General features: G+C 42.4%; 1 protein-coding gene across 1 annotated transcript in view; it reads right to left on the bottom strand.

The window, feature by feature from the left end:
* Positions 1–1,092: 1,092 nt before the first annotated feature.
* znf704 (zinc finger protein 704) overlaps positions 1,093–19,817 on the bottom strand; it is a 112,071-nt gene continuing 93,346 nt past the window's right edge. The window contains exons 6-10 of the mRNA XM_062056589.1: positions 17,699–17,799; positions 17,342–17,636; positions 17,139–17,273; positions 2,728–2,819; positions 1,093–2,657 (exon numbers count right to left, since the gene is read on the bottom strand). Of these exons, the coding sequence (XP_061912573.1) occupies positions 2,543–2,657; positions 2,728–2,819; positions 17,139–17,273; positions 17,342–17,636; positions 17,699–17,799 (738 nt within the window). The 3' untranslated portion in view covers positions 1,093–2,542. The remainder of the gene's footprint in view (positions 2,658–2,727; positions 2,820–17,138; positions 17,274–17,341; positions 17,637–17,698; positions 17,800–19,817) is intronic.

Genomic DNA, 19,817 nt, shown 5'->3' on the forward strand with positions numbered 1-19,817 from the left:
GGTTTCCCTGCAAAAAGGAAACACTATAACCCTATAAATCATAAATTTGATTATTTGCAGTGTGAAACATGTATATTAAATGACAAAACACAAAACTAAAGTAAATATTTTTTTTTTTTTAAATATATAAAGCGCTATTTAGGTAACGATTGTAGTCACGTGAAATACGTTTCACATTAACGTCTCACCAGAACACCAGTATTCTGGAAAAGGTAGATAAATTGGGGTTATTTTAGCATTTCTTTTAACGTACCAGGAAACAAAGCAAAACAAATACGTTATTAACCTTTATTAGCCTAAACTGCATGGCTGGTTGTGTGTCTATAGTGTATTGTGATGTCAACAGTAAGTGTTTCGACGAGCTCATATACCGTATGAATAATAATAAAAACTACAAAAGCACTTGTTCCGGGACCTATTTTGCACATTTTTTACAATGCATTATTTATGTTGCCAACAATTGGATTACGCAATTGGTTGCACTTTTTTTTTTTATGAAGCAGCACATTTTTTCAGAACATACTGATAACATTTTTTGGAAAACAAATGTAGAAATTTTTTCCCGTTCCTCACTAAAACTTTACAGTTTTGTAATCAAACAGGATTAGCTTGAAAAGGAAAATAAAGGATCAATAAATAGTTTAATAATAAATATTGTAATGTAATTGCCGAATGTTGTTTTTTGGAATGTTCTAAACTCCTGTTTGCTTGCCAAAGTGGAATGATGGACTCCGTACAGCCTCAGAGGAGCTGCTAATTCTCGTCATTTTCATGTTATCTTTTCATAGCAACACATACAAAAGATGGAGAAAACAGCACGTCATGATGTTGAATAGCACTTCCAAGGACTTTGGCAGAAAACGTACAGTCAGGATCAGATTGGATTTTAAAGTTGACGGCAAAGGGGCGGGGCTTAAAAAAAGCGGACAGAAAGTTTTCCAGGGATGGTCGTAGGGACGTGGCTTCGTTCTGCCGAAATGCTTTACGGGGGCATACTTCACGCTCGTGTGCGGACACAACGTTCCAGCTGACGTCGCGTTTTAGACAATGTTTTGTCTTGATGGCAACCAAACAACAAAAAAACAAAAGCCATGAAATAAAAAGGGAATATAGATTTATATGGAAATGACTCAAATAAAAACAGATGTTTAAATGGTTTTCTTCGATGATATATAGGATTTGTCAACAATGGATACTTTTTTTTTAGTTAATTCCCAACGGAACCATGCGGAAGAAGCACAACGATTATTCTTTTTTTGTTCTTTAGGGAAGCACCGTTAAGGTCGGCGCTCCATTCCGAAGCACCAGAAGCGTGACAGGTTTGACCACCTGTGTCGTGGTTAGTTAACGAGCAAACTACCTACACATTGTATCAACAGAGAATAAATGCAACAAAAAGAACATCAAAAATATGATGAAAATTCACAAAAAAAAGATATACTGTATGTGTTACGTGATGTCGCATCAGACAAAATCTGTAAACTTTTTTTTTTTTTTTTGGCTTTAACGATGTTTTCCGCCAACAAGCGACAGGAACAAATCAATTTGACAAACAAAAAACAAAAATACACAGTGACCTAATCAAGTGCTTTTCCACCTAGCTAACTTCCTGTGATGTCACATGACTTCTTGCTTATACATTTTTGAGCATGGAATTAACCCTCAGACGCTAACAAATGTAGTAAGTGCTGCGATAAGTGTCTCTTGTTTGGTTTTAGGCCCTCCTCCTTTGGTGAGCTTACTAGAGAAACAAAACTAAAATAAAAAGGTGTTTTGCTCCCTTGGGGAAAAGGAGAAGGGCAAAGTGGGGGCTTTAGGGTGGTGCACGTTTCTTTTTTGTCATCAAAGTATCTTGGTTTGACCAAAATAAAGAAAAAAAAGAAGCGTAAGCATGACACCGAAACAAAAATTAAACAAAAGAGCTTTTGGTTGCGATAAAACAAAAACAATCCAAAAGGAGCTGCTGGTTTTTGCTCGAATTAGCATCCCAATACCTGATAAAACAAAGAAAGCAAAGTCGCCAGGTGTTTCCTCCGGGCTCAGGTGCACTAGCAAGCTAGGACAGGACGTGACACCGACGCATCATCTCGGGAGAAGTCCTTAAAAGACGAGATGTAGAGGAAGTCCTTCTACAAAATATCAGTAAAGCGTTTCAGTCTTCTTTTGCGTACAAAAAAAAACTGTTGCCAAAACCAAAAAGCTTTCAGTATTTTTGTACTCTTTGTTCCTTGGTCTTAAAAACAGAACTTTCCAAAACACTGAAAAGATGCAAACGAGAAAGAAAAATCGTACACAGTTTAGCTGCACTGGGTTTTCCCAAAAAGCGGGAATGAAAGAAATGGCGAGGCTAGGCGGGGGAACATCCTGGTTTTGCCGCCGAATGCTGGAATGGATCTGCTAGCTGAGTTGCGAGGAGGCGGAGCCGGAGCTTGACGGACAGATTTGCGATTTCTGAGCTGAAGAGAATGCATGCAAAATGAGGCTCCGCCCCTCCCCCCCACGTTAAATGACGCGAGGCGCGAGATTTTGCGAGACGTCAGACTCAGTCGGTAAATCTCTGGCAGGCCTTCTTCCAGCGGCACGCGGTGCACCACATGTCGCGGTTCTCCATCCCGTACACTTTGCGGCACTTCTTGCCTTCGCCGCGCACTTTACGACTGCAAAGAGAAACGGTGCAACATTTGACGTGTGTTTTATTGTGCTTCCGGAAGAACGCAGCGCTTGTACCTGAGGGCCGTGGTGGCTCTGGGCGGGGACGAGAGGACCGCGATGGTCTGGGCACGCTGCTCACCGAAGCCATGACTCTTACTGGGAGACATCTGTGAAAAACAATACAAAAATCTTAGATTACAATAATTTTAAACATGTTTGTCCCACAATAGTGTACTGGAAGTGTGAGCCCAGATGCTGGATTAATACCTTTCAAAAATGCCTTTAATAAGCCATACTGGGAACACACAGTTTTGTGTGCCTGTAGCTTTAACGCTAATGAGCTGTTTTCATCTACAACAGAGTGTAGCTGTGTCTCAATTCGGTGGCTGCATCCTTTGCAGTGCGCATTTGTGGGGCGCTGACGTTATCGCGGTGCGCCAAAGCTGTCTCAATTCAAAAAGTGTCCACTGGGTTTATATACAGACAAAGCCGCCTTAGCTATCTTGACTCTTATAATTTTGAAATTCTTTTAAAGTGTAAAATGGGCTAGGTTGAACAATTAAGTAGTTCAAAGTCCAGGTATGAGACATCGGGGAAGATGTCGCACATGGTCTCTGCCACTCAGACTTGTCAATCTTGTACTGTCTTTGCGTTTTAGACATTTGCATCCAATTATGGTAGTGGGCTCCTTATGACGACAAAAGGACTTCTTATCTAATGACTCAAAGTATTTGTCCGTCGTATCACAGCCGGTGCAATCTTATTTTCCCTTCAATAGTTAGGAAATATTACATGTAGTGCTTTGGTGAATGTTGCGGCGATCTGCCTGGAGGTGCGGCTGAAGGTGTGTGTGTGACAGCGGCTGTGCTGCTGCATGCGCGTCACAGCAGAAGCGCTGCATGCGTGTCACAGCAGAAGCGCTGCATGCGCGTCACAGCAGAAGCGCTGCTCCGCGGCGCGCCTCACCAGGTGCGCTCTCCAGCAGGTGAGCGCAATCAGACTGATGAGCAGCGCAGACAGGACAAAGCAAACAAATGCACCCGTTTCATTCAGTGTGCAGGACGGAGCTGAGAGCAGCAGAGACAGAGACGATCACTAAAACCACGAAAGCACTTCACAAACGCATGGGAAAAAGGACTCAAACCAAACGGACTACCGGTGAGCTCACCTCTTTCCACTGGACTGTTTAATCATGATCCGACTGTTGAAGTTTATGCGCTGTGATTGATGGCAGAGCTCAACTTCAGAAGAATGTTTATTTAGATAATTGAACTGTTAAATAAGGTACAATTGGTGCTTATTTTGTTTCTTTTCTTTATCTTATTCACCACAAATATTTGTTTTACTTGTAGAGACAAGAAATGGGCAATTAGGGCGCTTAAAGCCTTGTAAATGTAATTTGAAGTATATTAATATAGAGAGTGGATTTTGCTTTATTAAAAGGCAAAGTAAAACATTTAATTCATGTATAAAAATAGTATTTCTGTTAAAAGTGTTTATGTTAAAAACTACAGTAATATTGGTTTAAAATGCTTGATTTCATATGAATTAATAGAGAAGTGTCAAGTTAAACTTGTTGTAGAAATTCATGTCTAAAGTCTGTATAAAATAATTTAGGCTAAAACTTAAGGTAAAACACGTTGCTTTAAAAGTAGATGGTTCTAACATGTGAACTATATTTCTGTTTATTTAATGCCTAATTTACCTTATTAATCTAAGTTAATTAAGTTAAGTGAAATGCTGGTTAATGTGTATTAATTAATGTTAAAAATGTACTTACCTTTATAAAATACCTGAGTTAATGTACTTACTTTGTTTGTTGCAAAATGCTGTATTTTATTTAAAAGCTTTTATTCTTGTGTGTTTAAAGGTTTTTCAGCTTCCAAGATTCCAGTTAATAAACTGAAATACGAGTGAAATCCTGAGCCTCATCGAGTCCTTCCTTTTCAAGTGTGGGAAGCCATGTCGTTATAAATACACCTGACAGTGAAAAACCGTCTGTGACCAGCAAAAGACTCCACTTGCGGCCACCACCGAGAGGGAGGACACTCCACCTGGGGCCTGGAGGACAAAGACTGCTGTCTGTCAGCCAAAGAGAGCAAGATGGCTGATCCAAAGCCAACAGATGAACTGAAAGTGGAGAGGACCACAGCTAAGAGACAGTTCTCCCGCCTTGCCAACAACATTACGAGAACCTACATAGAGATGTCTAAGGAGGAGTTACAGGAGAACTTCAAGAAGCTGATGCTAGAGAGCTCTCGTGTCTTCGAGGCAAACGAAGAAGTGGAAGCCGCTTACATGGCAGACGCTGAGGAGCTGAGCGACCCCCAGAAAGCCGACATAGCAAAGACGGAGAAAGAATGTGAGCAGAAGACGAAAGAAGTCAAACTCCTAATCCGAGAGACGCTCTGGACCACATATGGAGAAAAGGAACTTTCCCTGGCTCTACAAGTTGCAGAGGCCGAATTCAGGAACGTCTCCTTCCAGCCAGACACAACTCTGGAGGCTTGTGAGTTCATGCTGACCCACCTACAGAAGTTGGTGGACAAGGCAAAGGAAGCGCACCAGAACTGGAACCACTGGGCTCCGCTTGCCGAGAAAAAGGACTTTGATTACCGTTTAAGAGAGCTCGAGGTGGTCCTTCCCAAGCTGGTGTCACAGAAGGCCCCCCTCATCCAAGCAGCAAGTATAAAGAAAGACGCTGGACCCCAGCCCATCTCAGCCCGCAGCTCAGCTCCAGTGGCAGCGATAAAGCTAAAGGCCACAGCCTTACCAAAGTTTGCCGGCAACCAGCGAAACTACTACAGATGGAGGAAGGAATGGGAGGCTCTGCAGAAGCAAGGTGAGCCAACCGGATCTTCAGAGGTTAAGAAATTCCAACTACTGGATAGCCTTGATGAAAAGGTGGCCAGGGAACTACGTCTGTCAACGTACAGCTCAGCAGATGAGATCTTCAGAGTCCTGGAAAACCGGTTTGGGAACCAAGCCAGCATTGCTCTTGAGATCATAGAAGAGCTACAAGCAAGACCATCAGCCAGGAGCGGCCATCCAAGGAAAATCGTAGAGCTCATCCAAACTGTGGAAAAGGCCCTTTATGATCTAAACGAACTGGATAATGCAGACGCCTTAAAGAACCCACTGGTGATTAGATCCATCGAGAGCAAACTCCCAGAAACTCTGAAGAAAGACTGGCTCACCTATGCTGCTGACAGAGGAAACACTGTTAACCCCCAGAACCGCTTCGACAAGCTCATCACATTCCTAAAGTCCCAAGAATCTATATATGAGCAACTAGATCAACTGAGCAACGTCTTTGAACCCGCCAAGGAGCAGACTAAGCTCATCAAGTATGCCAGAACAAAGTCAGCCAAGTCCAGCAGTGAAACAGCAGGCTGCATCATTTGTGGTGACCCAAAGCACAGAAGAAGACTCTATTTCTGCAGAAGGTTTAGGATCAACCTAAAGCCATCGGAGAAGAGGGATGCAGCACAACAGCTCGGTGCCTGCAAGAGATGTCTCGAGGTCCACAGCAGCGACCCCTGCAGAAACACCACGTATCTGTGCGGGAACCCAGAGTGCAAAGACCAACACCATTACCTTCTCTGTCCAGTTGCCAGACCCCAGTCCCAAAGAACACCTAAATCCAGTCCAGTGAGAGCTGAGGGGAAAAGATACACCGAAGCTCAAAAAGACTTCCTATCCAGGCTTACCCCTGAGCTGGCGCAGCAGTGTCGAGACACCTTCTGCAACGTCACATCCAGAGCATACAACACCACAGCAGTTGAAAGAGGTCTTCTAGAGGAAAATGGCTTGCATGAGTATCCAGTGATCCTGATGCTCTTTGATGTCACTGCCAACGATGGACAGAGAATTGGGACCCTCATCGACCTGGCATCAGACACGAACTATATAACACATAGAGCTGCCAGCAAGTTGAACCTGAGAGGTGAAGATGTGACACTGGTGGTTTACGGCGTTGGAGGGATGAAGGTGTCTGTTGCAACTAAGCGCTACCTCCTCAAGATTCGGGTCAACACTCCGAGAGGGACCCTCAGGTCACATCAACTAATCTGCTATGGCCTTGATAAGATTGCAGAGTTTCACAGACATGTTCCAGCTATTAAGCTACAGAAAATCTTCCCAGATGTTCCCCTAAGAGACCTTGCTAGACCCAAAGAGGTGCAACTCCTGATCAGCCACAAGGAAGGCCAGCTAGTACCCCAGAAGGTTCGTTCTGTTGGCAACCTTGTGCTCTGGGACGGCCCCCTCGGCAAGACGATCGGAGGCACACACCCGGACCTCTTTGAAGAAGTCACCTTAATGGCCCACACATCAAAGACACACTTCGCAAGATCCATGAGAACTGCAGCAGTCAAATACAGTGAACTCATCTGTAGAGATCCAATCTCCTGCCAGTCTCCCGACAAGCCCCACACCCAGTCCAATACAGCCACTAGCAGCAGAGACTTTCTGAAGTGGTGGAAGTGGGAAAGTATTGGAGCTGCTTGTGAGCCAAGATGTGGAGGATGTCGCTGTGGGAATTGCCAACCCGGGGGAAAAGAAATGACACTGGCTGAAGAAAGGGAGATGGAGATAGTGAAGAACGGGTTGATGTATGTGAATGGAGACCATCACAGCCCTGATCCCCACTGGCATGCCAAGTATCCCTGGACAGAAGATCCAGCATCTCTACCCAACAACAGGAGAGCGGTTGAAGCCACATTCCTCAGGACAGAGAAGCAGCTGGCAAAGGAACCGGAGTTGAAGACAGCCTACATGTCACAAGTCCATGAAATGCTTCATCGCAAAGCTGCAGTGAAGCTATCCAAAGAGGTTCTGCAGAGTTGGACTGGGCCAGTGTGGTACATAAGTCACCTGATTGCACCAAATCCACATTCAGTCTCCACCCCAGTGAGGCTAGTATGGAACAGCAGCCAGAAGTACAGAGGCCTGAGTTTGAACGACATACTAATCAAAGGTCCTGACGTCCTGAACCCAATCAGAGCTGTCCTACTGAGGTTCCGAGCTGGTGTCTTTGCTGCCCTCGGTGACATCCGCAAGATGTACAACTCTGTCTGGTTGGAAGAGAGAGAGGTCCACCTGCACAGGTTCCTGTGGCGTGACACTGAAAAGGCTGAAATAGAAGACTTCGCCATAACAAGGGTCAACATGGGAGACAAACCTGCTGGTTGCATAGCCCAAGTCGCCATGAGAGAGACCGCCAACTTGCCTTCATTCAAACACTTCAAAGAAGAGAAACGTGTGATAGAGGAAGATGCATATGTGGATGATATCCTGACCTCTCACAACAACCTCCAGCACCTCAAACTCCTCACATCCAACATCGAACAGATCCTTAAAGCTGGAGGATTCATCACGAAGCCCTGGGTCTACTCCGATCAAAGTGGGAGGAAAGGGCCGAGAGGTGAGAAGATGGAGTCAAAGACCATGATCCTGCCAAACCAGCTCACTGAAGAGGATAACAAAGCCCTCGGCCTTGGTTACACCATTGAGGATGACACACTACATGTCATGGTTGCAGTGAACTTCTCCAAGAAGAAGAGGAAAATGCGCCTTGGTCAGGACTTACTGAGAGATGAAGTAAGAAGACAAACCCCAGATCCATTCACCAGAAGAGAACTGTTGAGCCAAGTCTCTGGTCTCTATGATCCACTCGGCCTCGTGGCTCCTGCAAAGCAGAAGGGAGCCATCCTCATCCGAAGAGCTTTTCAAGAAGCAAAAGTCATGTACTGCATAGAAGACACCTGGGATGCCGCCTTGTCCAAAGGACTCAGAGAAGATGCCATAAAGCTCCTAGAAGACTATGCAGAGCTGAGCCAACTCAGATTCACCAGACCCCTGACACCACCAAATCCACGTGCAAAACCAAGTGGCATCACCTTCTCTGATGGCAGTGAGCACGCATATGGCGCTGTGCTGTACCTACGCTGGAGCTGCAGCCATGGTGTTGTTGTGAGGCTAGTTGAATCTAAGGCCAAGCTGACCCCTCTCGACCACAAGGGTGACCCTGTGAAGGCGGAGATGTGTGGAGCAGTCTTTGCCGCCCGGTTGAAGAACTACTTCCAGAGACACTGCCGAATCGATGTTGAGAAGTGGTACCATCTCGTCGACAGTCAGACCGTCCTAGGCGCAATCCAGCGGGAGAGTTATGGTTACCAGACCTTCTTTGCCAACCGAGTCGGCGAGATCCAAAGCAGCACAAATGTCCAAGACTGGTGGTGGATTCCAGGGCCCGAGAACATTGCAGATATCATAACCAGAGGGGCCAGTCCAAATGACTTAACTGAGGAATCCGAGTGGCAGTCAGGTCCAAAGTTCCTTCGACTTCCTGAAAGTGAGTGGCCGAAGAAATCAGCCAAAGACGTCGCCGCACAAGCAAGAGACAATATCACAAAAATACAGAAGAAAACATTTGTCGCCGTACTCACCCGAAGTCAACAGAAAGCACAGGACCCAAAAAGAGTCCAAGAAACAGAGTCCAGATTCAGAAGACCACCTGCAGCAGCAGCAGTCCAAAAGCTACTGGACGAAAGGCGCTTCAGCAATCTAAGACGGCTGGTCGGGACAATAGTATGGACTTGGAGAGCAGTAAAGAAATTCCTGTTCCCCGGCGATAAAGAAAAGTGGGAGGCAGTACCTTCATCTGGTGTCATCACTGTGAACGAAAGAGAAGATGTGTTCAGAGACCTATGCTTGGCAGCACAGGAGGGCGTACACTTTCCAAACACAACAACAGACAGACTGGTTGTTTACAAGGACCAAACAAGCGGACTCCTGATGTGTGGTGGCAGGATCCAGACCTTCAGAGAAGACCACAGAGCTGTTCCCCTGCTACCGTTCCAGGCCTGGATCTCCACCCTCCTAGCCCGGGAAGCACACAGTGAGGGACATGAAGGAGTGGCAGGAACTACACTGCGGATGCGAAAGAAAGCATGGGTCATCAAAGGAAGAATTATTGCCCAAAAAGTTGTTGACAAGTGTGTCGTGTGCAAGAAAGCAAAAGCAAAGACCTGCCAGCAAATAATGGGAAACTTGCCTGAGGAGAGATCGAATCCGGCTGCACCATTTCAATTCACATCTGTCGACCTGTTCGGACCGTACCAAGTGAAGGATGATGTCAAGAGGAGGGTGAGCATGAAAGTATGGGGCGTGCTCTTCTGCTGCATGTCCAGCCGAGCCATCCATGTCGAACTGGCAAACACGCTAACAACGGAGAGCTTTCTACTTGCTTACCAGAGGTTCACTTCTGTCCGAGGCCATCCTCAGAAGATCTGGTCCGATCCAGGTACGAACTTTATTGGAGCAAAACCTGTCCTTGAAGAGATGTACAGTTACCTGAGACGACAAAACAAAGGATCACTAGAAGAATATGCTGCCAGGAATGGGACCGACTGGATGTGGAGAATCCTTCCAGCCGATTCACCTCACCGAAACGGTGCCGCCGAAGCTGCTGTCAAGATCACCAAAAGAGCTCTACAAAGCCTTGGTAGAGGAGAAGGCCTTGCCTTCAGTGAATTCCTGACTGTACTCAAGCTGGCCGCCAACCTTGCCAACGAAAGGCCTATCGACGCTAGAGTCCAGTGCCGTGAGGACGGCATCCAATACATCACTCCAAACACCCTGTTGCTTGGTCGAGCCACACAAAGTGGAGATTTCAAAACATTCGACTACACAACTTACCCCTTCAAAAGGCTGCAAGAGATTCAAATGCAAGTCAGCTACTTTTGGAAGTCCTGGAGCCAACTCGCAGGTCCAAACCTGTTCATCCGCAGTAAATGGCATACTGCTGAAAGAAATGCTGCCATTGGAGACATAGTGTGGCTCTGCGACCAAAATGCACTGAGGGGTCAGTTCAAGCTAGCAAGAGTTGTCAGTGTGAACGCAGATCCCAAAGGCATTGTCCGAGATGTCCACGTGAAAGTCTCTCCAAGTGGGTGCGTTCAGGTGAAGACTCCAAACCCTGTCGTTAAAGAGTCCAGGTCTAAGGAGAAGGACTTCCAGGGCACCATACTGCATCGAGACGTCCGACGCCTTGTCGTCCTCATCCCGGCGGAGGATCAGGTCAGGGGAGACCAGCTCGCCTGAGAGGTGCGATCTTTCCAGGTTACACTGCAAAGATCGAGTGGGAGGTGTTGCGGCGATCTGCCTGGAGGTGCGGCTGAAGGTGTGTGTGTGACAGCGGCTGTGCTGCTGCATGCGCGTCACAGCAGAAGCGCTGCATGCGTGTCACAGCAGAAGCGCTGCATGCGCGTCACAGCAGAAGCGCTGCTCCGCGGCGCGCCTCACCAGGTGCGCTCTCCAGCAGGTGAGCGCAATCAGACTGATGAGCAGCGCAGACAGGACAAAGCAAACAAATGCACCCGTTTCATTCAGTGTGCAGGACGGAGCTGAGAGCAGCAGAGACAGAGACGATCACTAAAACCACGAAAGCACTTCACAAACGCATGGGAAAAAGGACTCAAACCAAACGGACTACCGGTGAGCTCACCTCTTTCCACTGGACTGTTTAATCATGATCCGACTGTTGAAGTTTATGCGCTGTGATTGATGGCAGAGCTCAACTTCAGAAGAATGTTTATTTAGATAATTGAACTGTTAAATAAGGTACAATTGGTGCTTATTTTGTTTCTTTTCTTTATCTTATTCACCACAAATATTTGTTTTACTTGTAGAGACAAGAAATGGGCAATTAGGGCGCTTAAAGCCTTGTAAATGTAATTTGAAGTATATTAATATAGAGAGTGGATTTTGCTTTATTAAAAGGCAAAGTAAAACATTTAATTCATGTATAAAAATAGTATTTCTGTTAAAAGTGTTTATGTTAAAAACTACAGTAATATTGGTTTAAAATGCTTGATTTCATATGAATTAATAGAGAAGTGTCAAGTTAAACTTGTTGTAGAAATTCATGTCTAAAGTCTGTATAAAATAATTTAGGCTAAAACTTAAGGTAAAACACGTTGCTTTAAAAGTAGATGGTTCTAACATGTGAACTATATTTCTGTTTATTTAATGCCTAATTTACCTTATTAATCTAAGTTAATTAAGTTAAGTGAAATGCTGGTTAATGTGTATTAATTAATGTTAAAAATGTACTTACCTTTATAAAATACCTGAGTTAATGTACTTACTTTGTTTGTTGCAAAATGCTGTATTTTATTTAAAAGCTTTTATTCTTGTGTGTTTAAAGGTTTTTCAGCTTCCAAGATTCCAGTTAATAAACTGAAATACGAGTGAAATCCTGAGCCTCATCGAGTCCTTCCTTTTCAAGTGTGGGAAGCCATGTCGTTATAAATACACCTGACAGTGAACGATGACGCTCGCCCTTCAAAAATCTGAATCCCTCTAGTACAGTGGTTCTTAACCTTGTTGGAGGTACCGAACCCCACCAGTTTCATATGCGCATTCACCGAACCCTTCTTTAGTGAAAAATACAATTATTATTTTTTTGAAATTCAAGACAAAGTTATGTTTTTTTTACTGGTGCACAAAATGAACCGTGTATGAACATCACCTTGTTCAAAGAACAAAACCAACACTGCATGAACTCACAACAAATTACACACTTGCAAATCAGATGGAAAATTAGAGGGAACATTGTTTGGGGGTATCCATAATACGCCGATAGGGAGAAGTTTTTATTTACACGATGAGTCGGGTGTGTCTTGACCTCCGCGGTGGAGGCTCCGCCGAACCCCTGACGCCGACTCACCGAACCCCTAGGGTTCGACCAAATCCAGGTTAAGAACCACTGCTCTAGTAGCTTTTGTGTTTTTTTGTGTCGACGACATGTTATTTAAAAATGTTTACTTCTATTAATGATAATTGTGATCTCGTGTTTAACTTTTCAGTTTTTTGTTCCTGTGCAGAATAATCAAGGAGGAGGACTTGGACAAACCACAGAGCAAAAAGAAATGTTACAAAACACTAGGGGTGTGGGAAAAAATCGATTCGAATTCGAATCGCGATTCTCACGTTGTGCGATTCAGAATCGATTCTCATTTTTAAAAAATCGATATATTTTTTAATTTAAAAAAAAAAAAAAAAAAATTTTTTTTTTTTTTTTAATTAATCAATCCAACAAAACAATACACAGCAATACCATAACAATGCAATCCAATTCCAAAACCAAACCCGACCCAGCAACACTCAGAACTGCAATAAACAGAGCAATTGAGAGGAGACACAAACACGACACAGAACAAACCAAAAGTAGTGAAACAAAAATGAATATTATCAACAACAGTATCAATATTAGTTACAATTTCAACATAGCAGTGATTAAAAATCCCTCATTGACATTATCATTAGACATTTATAAAACATTTTTAAAAAAGAACAATAGTGTCACAGTGGCTTACACTTGCATCACATCTCATAAGCTTGACAACACACTGTGTCCAATATTTTCACAAAGATAAAATAAGTCATATTTTTGGTTCATTTAGTACTTAAAACAAATTTACATTATTGCAATCAGTTGATAAAACATTGTCCTTTACAATTATAAAAGCTTTTTACAAAAATCTACTACTCTGCTTGCATGTCAGCAGACTGGGGTAGATCCTACTGAAATCCTATGTATTGAATGATTAGAGAATCCTTTTGAATCTTGGCAAAAATCTTAGCCACACGATTATCAAATGTAATAGGAAAATTAATTCATACTGACCAAACTGGCTTCATGGAAGGTCGACAATCTTCAGACAATACAAGGAAATTGTTTAATGTTATTTACTATGCTAGAAGTCTCCCTTATCCCACAGCAGTATGTACTGTTGATGCGGGGAAGGCATTCGACCGCATAAACTGGTCATTTATGTTTTGCACATTACGTAAATTTGGATTTGGAGATAATTTTATACAATGGATTAAGATGCTTTATACAAGGCCCATGGCATCAGTCAAAACCAATAATCATATTTCAGAACCTTTTTCGTTAAAAAGAGGAGTAAAACAGGCATGTCCTGCATCTGGATTATTATTTAATTTGGTTATTGAACCCTTAGCTGCAAAAATAAGAAGTGAAAATAATATTAATTTTATAAAAATTGGCTCTCAGTATAATAAGCTATCGATGTATTGTGACGACATAATTCTCTACCTGTCACATTTTAACTCCTCTCTACACTATATCAATAATGTCATCACTGAATATGGCTGTTTATCAGGGTATAAAGTCAATTGGGACAAATGTGAAATATTACCACTTAACACTGCAAGAAATCACAAGTTCAGAACTCCAAAATTGGGTTTAGTTTTGAAATTGTATTGCATTATTATGGTATTGTTGTGTATTGTTTTCATTTAAAATTTTTTTTTTAAAAATCGTTTTTGAATCGAGAATCGTGTTGAATTGAAAAAAAAAAAAAATCGATTTTGAATCGAATCGTGACCCCAAGAATCGATTCTGAATCGAATCGTGGGACACCCAAAGATTCCCAGCCCTACAAAACACGTATATACCAGTTTGGATGATCATTTATAAACAAAGTATTTTTATAACATATACAAATTAATAAACTCATGTGCTGAAACTGCGGTTGTTGTGATTCATTTCTTCTGTCTTCATTGCAAATAATTATATGATAATAATAATATTATGCTATCCCAATATTTACTATTACTGGCTATAAGGCAACCAAATTGACAAAATTAGAAAAGCACATCCATTTTGAATTACATATTAATAAATTAAGATTGTGTGGTGTTGCTGTATGGATGGACTCTTTCTGGGACATCTATTGGACTGTCTACAATTTATATAGTTATATGTCCCACTACAACAAGCATACCAATAAATCCATCATTAACTAATAATTAGGAATAACAGCTTTAGAATGATTGTCAACACGTGACACATCTTAATGACCACCATCTCTCGACATTCTTTTCTTAAGTTTGTCATTATTCAACCTCATGGAAGGATACAGCCCCCGAATTGAGACAAAGCTTGTGTGTCTCCAAGAAGCGTTACGGTGTACTTTATCCACTTTTTAACATCCACACACTGTAACTCTGCACAACATAACAGATGACATTTATCACATAAGGTGGGACAGGAGAACACAGATGATAGCGACACTAGCATAGCTATGTAAGCTACATGCTAACATTACACTCACATTTTAACAGCAACATCATGCTTGGTTAGCTTACTCACTAAAAAAACAACAACAGGATCAAACCTACAGCTCCAACGTCAGTAGGTGACAGTCAAATAGTCCCAGCTTTATTTTAAGGTGTGTAGCAAAGCCTGCCACAAACTGCTGGGCATATACACAGGAACTCATCTATGAAGAGGCGGCTCTAAATGTTATTTTACTAACGATTTTCATGCCATATGTTTAGCCTATTGAATTTAACAAAAGTGAAAGAATTTATTAAATTATGCTTCATATTATTTGATTTGTGTAATATCTAGGGCTGTCAATGGTAACACAATAATAACGAGTTAACCAAAGTTTCCTGTGTTTGTGTCCATTTTGTGTTGCACGGTTTAAAAAAAGCATGTTTAGTAAATTTGCATTTGCAAATTTGCATAAAAAAAAATAAAATTGTGCAGTCCGATTACGAGTTAACTAAAAATAAAATGCAATTAATTGCAATTAACACTACAATCCTTTGACAGCGCTAGTAAAGTATTGTCATTCACAATATTTTTAAGATGTGACTAAAGTCACTAGAGTTGTCCCTCGCCACATCACACGCTTCAAATATTGATTGCAGATTGTTTTGGGCTATAAAGCATTATTTAAAAGCATATTCTACAATGTTTTCGTCCTATGTAAAGCCCTTTTAAGCATAAAAATGGGTAAATAGAATTTAAAATACTGCAGTAGTATTGGTCACTAGAGAAGACCAAACCAATCAGAGTGAGCGTGCTGTTCAGTATCGTGTTCAGTATTGGCTCATCCTCAGGCAGTATTACTATATTGGATTAAAAGAGTGTAAAGCAGACCTGGGCATTCGGCGGCCCACGGGCCACATCCGGCCCTTTGTGCGTCCCTGTTCGGCCCGCGTGAGGCCAATCATAAATTGCAAAATACATTTAAAAAAGTATCTATGTCGAGTGTGCAATACAACGGTGCTGCTTTTGTTTTGAAAAGCGTTATTTGTATTACTTCCGTGTGGACGTATGCGCGTGTGTGATTGTGAGTGAATGTGAACAGCGGCAATCACAAATTACAAAATAAATTTTAAAAAACATCTAAGTCGTGCATGCAATACAACTGTGCTGCTTTTATTTTAAAAATTGTTATTTATGGACGTATGTCCGTGTGTAACCTGTGAGTGAAGGTGCACAACGACAAGTGATGCCCAGTACCAACGAGATGTCAGCTCACGCTAAAAAAAAGAAAAGTTGATGACGAATGGCGTGTTTCCAACAAGACATGGACTGCCAAGTATTTCTTTACAGAAATTAAAGGTAAAGCCGTGTGCTTTATTTGTGGTACACAGGTTGCTGTATTTAAAGAATATAATTTGAATCGCCACTACACGACGAAGCGCGAGGAAAAATACCGGAATCTGTCTGATGAAGAGCGCGCAAGGGAGGCTGATGCGTTGATGGTAAAACTGCAAACCCAACAAGAACTTTTTTCCAAATTTCACACCCCCAGAGATGCAGCCGTCAGGACAAGTTTCGTCATTTCTCACAAAATCGCCAGAAAAAGTAAGGCGTTTTCTGACGGAGAGTTTATTAAGGAGTGCTTATTGGACTCTGTTGCGCTGATATGCCCGGAAACTTGGAGCTTCAGCTGAAGAACAGAACGGCCGATTTTGAATGTTTTTCGCTGGCTTTGGATGAGAGCTGTGATGTACGTGACACCGCCCAGCTGCTCATCTTCTTACGTGGGATAACTGCAGACTTTCAAATCACGGAGTAGCTGGCAGCCATGCAGTCAATTAAAGAGACAACCACAGGTAATGACTTGTTCACATAGGTAAATGCGTGTTTGGACATGTTAGGACTGAAATGGGACAAGCTGGCAGGTGTGACAACAGATGGTTGTCCAAATCTGATTGGGAAAAATGTTGGACTTTTAAAGAGGATGCAGGATAAACTTTAAATTAACACTGTGCAGAAAGTGACATTTTTGCATTGTATTATACATCAGGAAGTACAGTGTAAGACAGTGTTAAAAATAAAACCATCAAAAGCAATCTGCTTTTGTATAAAGTTAAGTTAGGTTAAATGAAATTATTATTATTATTATTAATTATTATTATTTATCTTACGGTATACCAAAATAATATTGAGCAAAATTTAATTGAAATATTGTCGATGTGGCCCTCCAGCAGTGCTCGGGTTGCTCATGCGGCCCCCGGTAAAAATTAATTGCCCACCCCTGGTGTAAAGAGTGCAAAACACTCTTTATCGTATTAAAGCATAATATTTCACATAATTGTAAAGCTAATGTTGTATCAATCACAAATATCAAATATATAATTTGTTTCCTCACCGTGTTGCCTGTGAACGTGACGGGGGGCGACTGCCAGGAGATGCTAAAGCTGGAGCTGTTGGTGGGAGTGAAGCTGTTGGAGGCGGAGCCAACCGTGTTGCTGCCGTTGGATGGGATGGACACAGGCGCCGTAGCCTAAGAGCGGAGGTCAAATGGTCAAAAGGGGCTATAAATAAGGAGGGGTGTGGAAGGCGTGGCCTCACCTGGTAGGCGTGGTCCGTGTGGATGAGGTAGAGCGCGCTGGGCGCGGAGCGGCTAAGCGGTGTGGCGCTGCCAGCGTGAGGCTCCTTGGCATCGCAGGGTGGCGGCGGCAGCGGTGGCCTGTGGGAGTCGGGCTGCTGGCTGAGGGCCGGGGTCAGAGGTGAAACTGGGGAGAGGACGGAGGGCGAGACGGGCGACAAGCTGCTAAGGCCCTCGGCCACAGAGTCGGTGTTGAGCTTGATCTCAGTGTAGTAGAAGTCCTCCTCGCCGTCGCTGCAGTCGGAGTCGCAGTTACGCCTGAACAGGAAGTTGAGGTTAAAACGTGTGTGTGTGTGCTTATTAGTGTGTGTGTGTCGCACCCCAAGTGGATGGTACGGATGTGTCTCTGGATGCCAGCGGACGTGCTCAGCACTTTGCCACAGTTCTTCCACAGACATTTGAACATCACCTTCATGGAGTTCTGCACAGACAACACAAATGTCATTGCAGCAACGTCCACCAGTAGGGCGTTGATCTTTTAATGAAGCCGCTCTTCTTGGGGAGGCAGATTTCATATTGACAAGATGTTTTGTCTCCTCTCAAAAAAACAACATAACAATCATGTCCCTGGTGTATTGTGCCTGTGCAGCATTTTCGTCCATTTAAAGTCCTATTACACAGCTGATTAAATAGGGGGATGGTTTCATGTGTGACATTGCCTTCATGCATGTAACATGCATGTAATGTAAGCGTGGTCTTTGTTGTGATCCAGAGGTCTTGTTCTCCTCTTGTTTTCCCACCGCTCCCCAATTTAATTCTTCATTTACAGCCTAGCTTGTTCCGCACAAATGTCTGCTCTGCTTTGTGTTGCTTCCCAGTTAACACAGAGAGAGGCCATCCATGTTGCAGTCGTTATATTGCCACATGAAACGTGGATGAAGGAAGGATGATGGTGACGGGGACAAACCAGCATCACTGATAAGGAGTGGAAGAAAAGATGGAGGGGGAGTGACACTGAGCTCAGGTTATGATGAGATGTCAGCAGAGTGCAGGCATGAGCTGCAGTAATGTGTGCAGGTGTGTATACGTGTGTTCATAACAAAGAAGCCACAGGAGCTCAATGCTGCACATTCATCTCAGCCTATCATCCAGTGGAGACTGTTATCCCAAAGCGATTCTGGATAAAATACCTCAAAATAATAACACAATATTTATATTTACATCACAGCAAAATAAGTCCAACAACCTTGTTATTTCAACATAAATTGAAATATGTTTAAAATATCAACTCCCCGAAAATATTTTACAAAATTGTAAATTTTTTTGATACGTCTTTTTATTATGTCTATATTTAATTATATATATTTTACCCCAACATTTTTTTGCACTTTTTCATTTGCAGAGGGAACCTTTTTGAAATAATGTTTTTGTTTTTTTATATTTGAGAAATATAATTGATTTATTATTTTGTGTATTGTCAGTCTTGGTTTAATAGCAACGAAATATTGCCCCCTTGCTTGAACAAAAGAAAAGGGGGAAAGGCAGGACAAAAAGACGGCGAGATAAACCTTTTCACAACACTGTAGCCCATCCAGGCAGCAAACTAGTGTCAAACTAAGAATTAGAACTCTACATTAAAACACTCTCTACCTCTAACAACCAAAAAGCTGTGAAAACGATGATGCTGTGTTCCAGATTTAAGTTATTTACTGAAATTGGGTGAGCCTATGGCTTTGCACTTTGTTTATTTTATATATATATATTTTTTGCATTCTATTTTAGTTACTTTGAATTTATAACCCCCTGGCGCGGCTTTGTACTCTTTTTGTACTGTTTTGTACTATTTTAGAACTTATTTTGATTATTGTTTCTTGTCTGTTTGTAAATGTTGAAATTTATAAATAAAAGTTAAAAAAATAAAAATTATAAAAAAATAAAAATAAAAATACAAAACTAGTGTCAAACTAGGGTTTGATTGAACTGCGCTCTCTGCTGGCTGCTACTGAATGGTGCAATCCTTTATCTCAACTTAAAGTAAAGTAAAGTAAAGTACCAATGATTGTCACACACACACTAGGTGTGGCTTAAAGTAACGGCTGTCAATGCAAGTGGATAAGTAGTAAGTAAGCAAGCAACTAGGCAAGTAGTAAGTAAGCAAATAGCAAGTAAGTAGCATGTCGTAAGTAAGGAAGTAGTAAGTAGAAAATAGCAAGTCAGTAGCAAGTAGGGATGTAACGTGGTTTGATGATAAACCGCGGTAAAACTTCCCACGGTTAGTATTACCTTTTTAAATTACAATTGTCATCAAGCCGTGATTGATAACACTTTGATAAACTCACAGGTGACACGGCTCATTTATTGGAGAACCAAGCTAGCGCTAGCTAGCGCTAGCTAGCTTAAATGCTATCAGGAAAACAAGAGACATTAACGTCTTTCCCAAATAGAAAATGATATTCCCCATTCCCTAAAACACATTACTGTCTGAGCGACTAAGATATT

Source organism: Entelurus aequoreus, linkage group LG08 (genome assembly GCF_033978785.1).
Source record: "Entelurus aequoreus isolate RoL-2023_Sb linkage group LG08, RoL_Eaeq_v1.1, whole genome shotgun sequence".
Lineage (NCBI taxonomy): Eukaryota > Metazoa > Chordata > Actinopteri > Syngnathiformes > Syngnathidae > Entelurus > Entelurus aequoreus.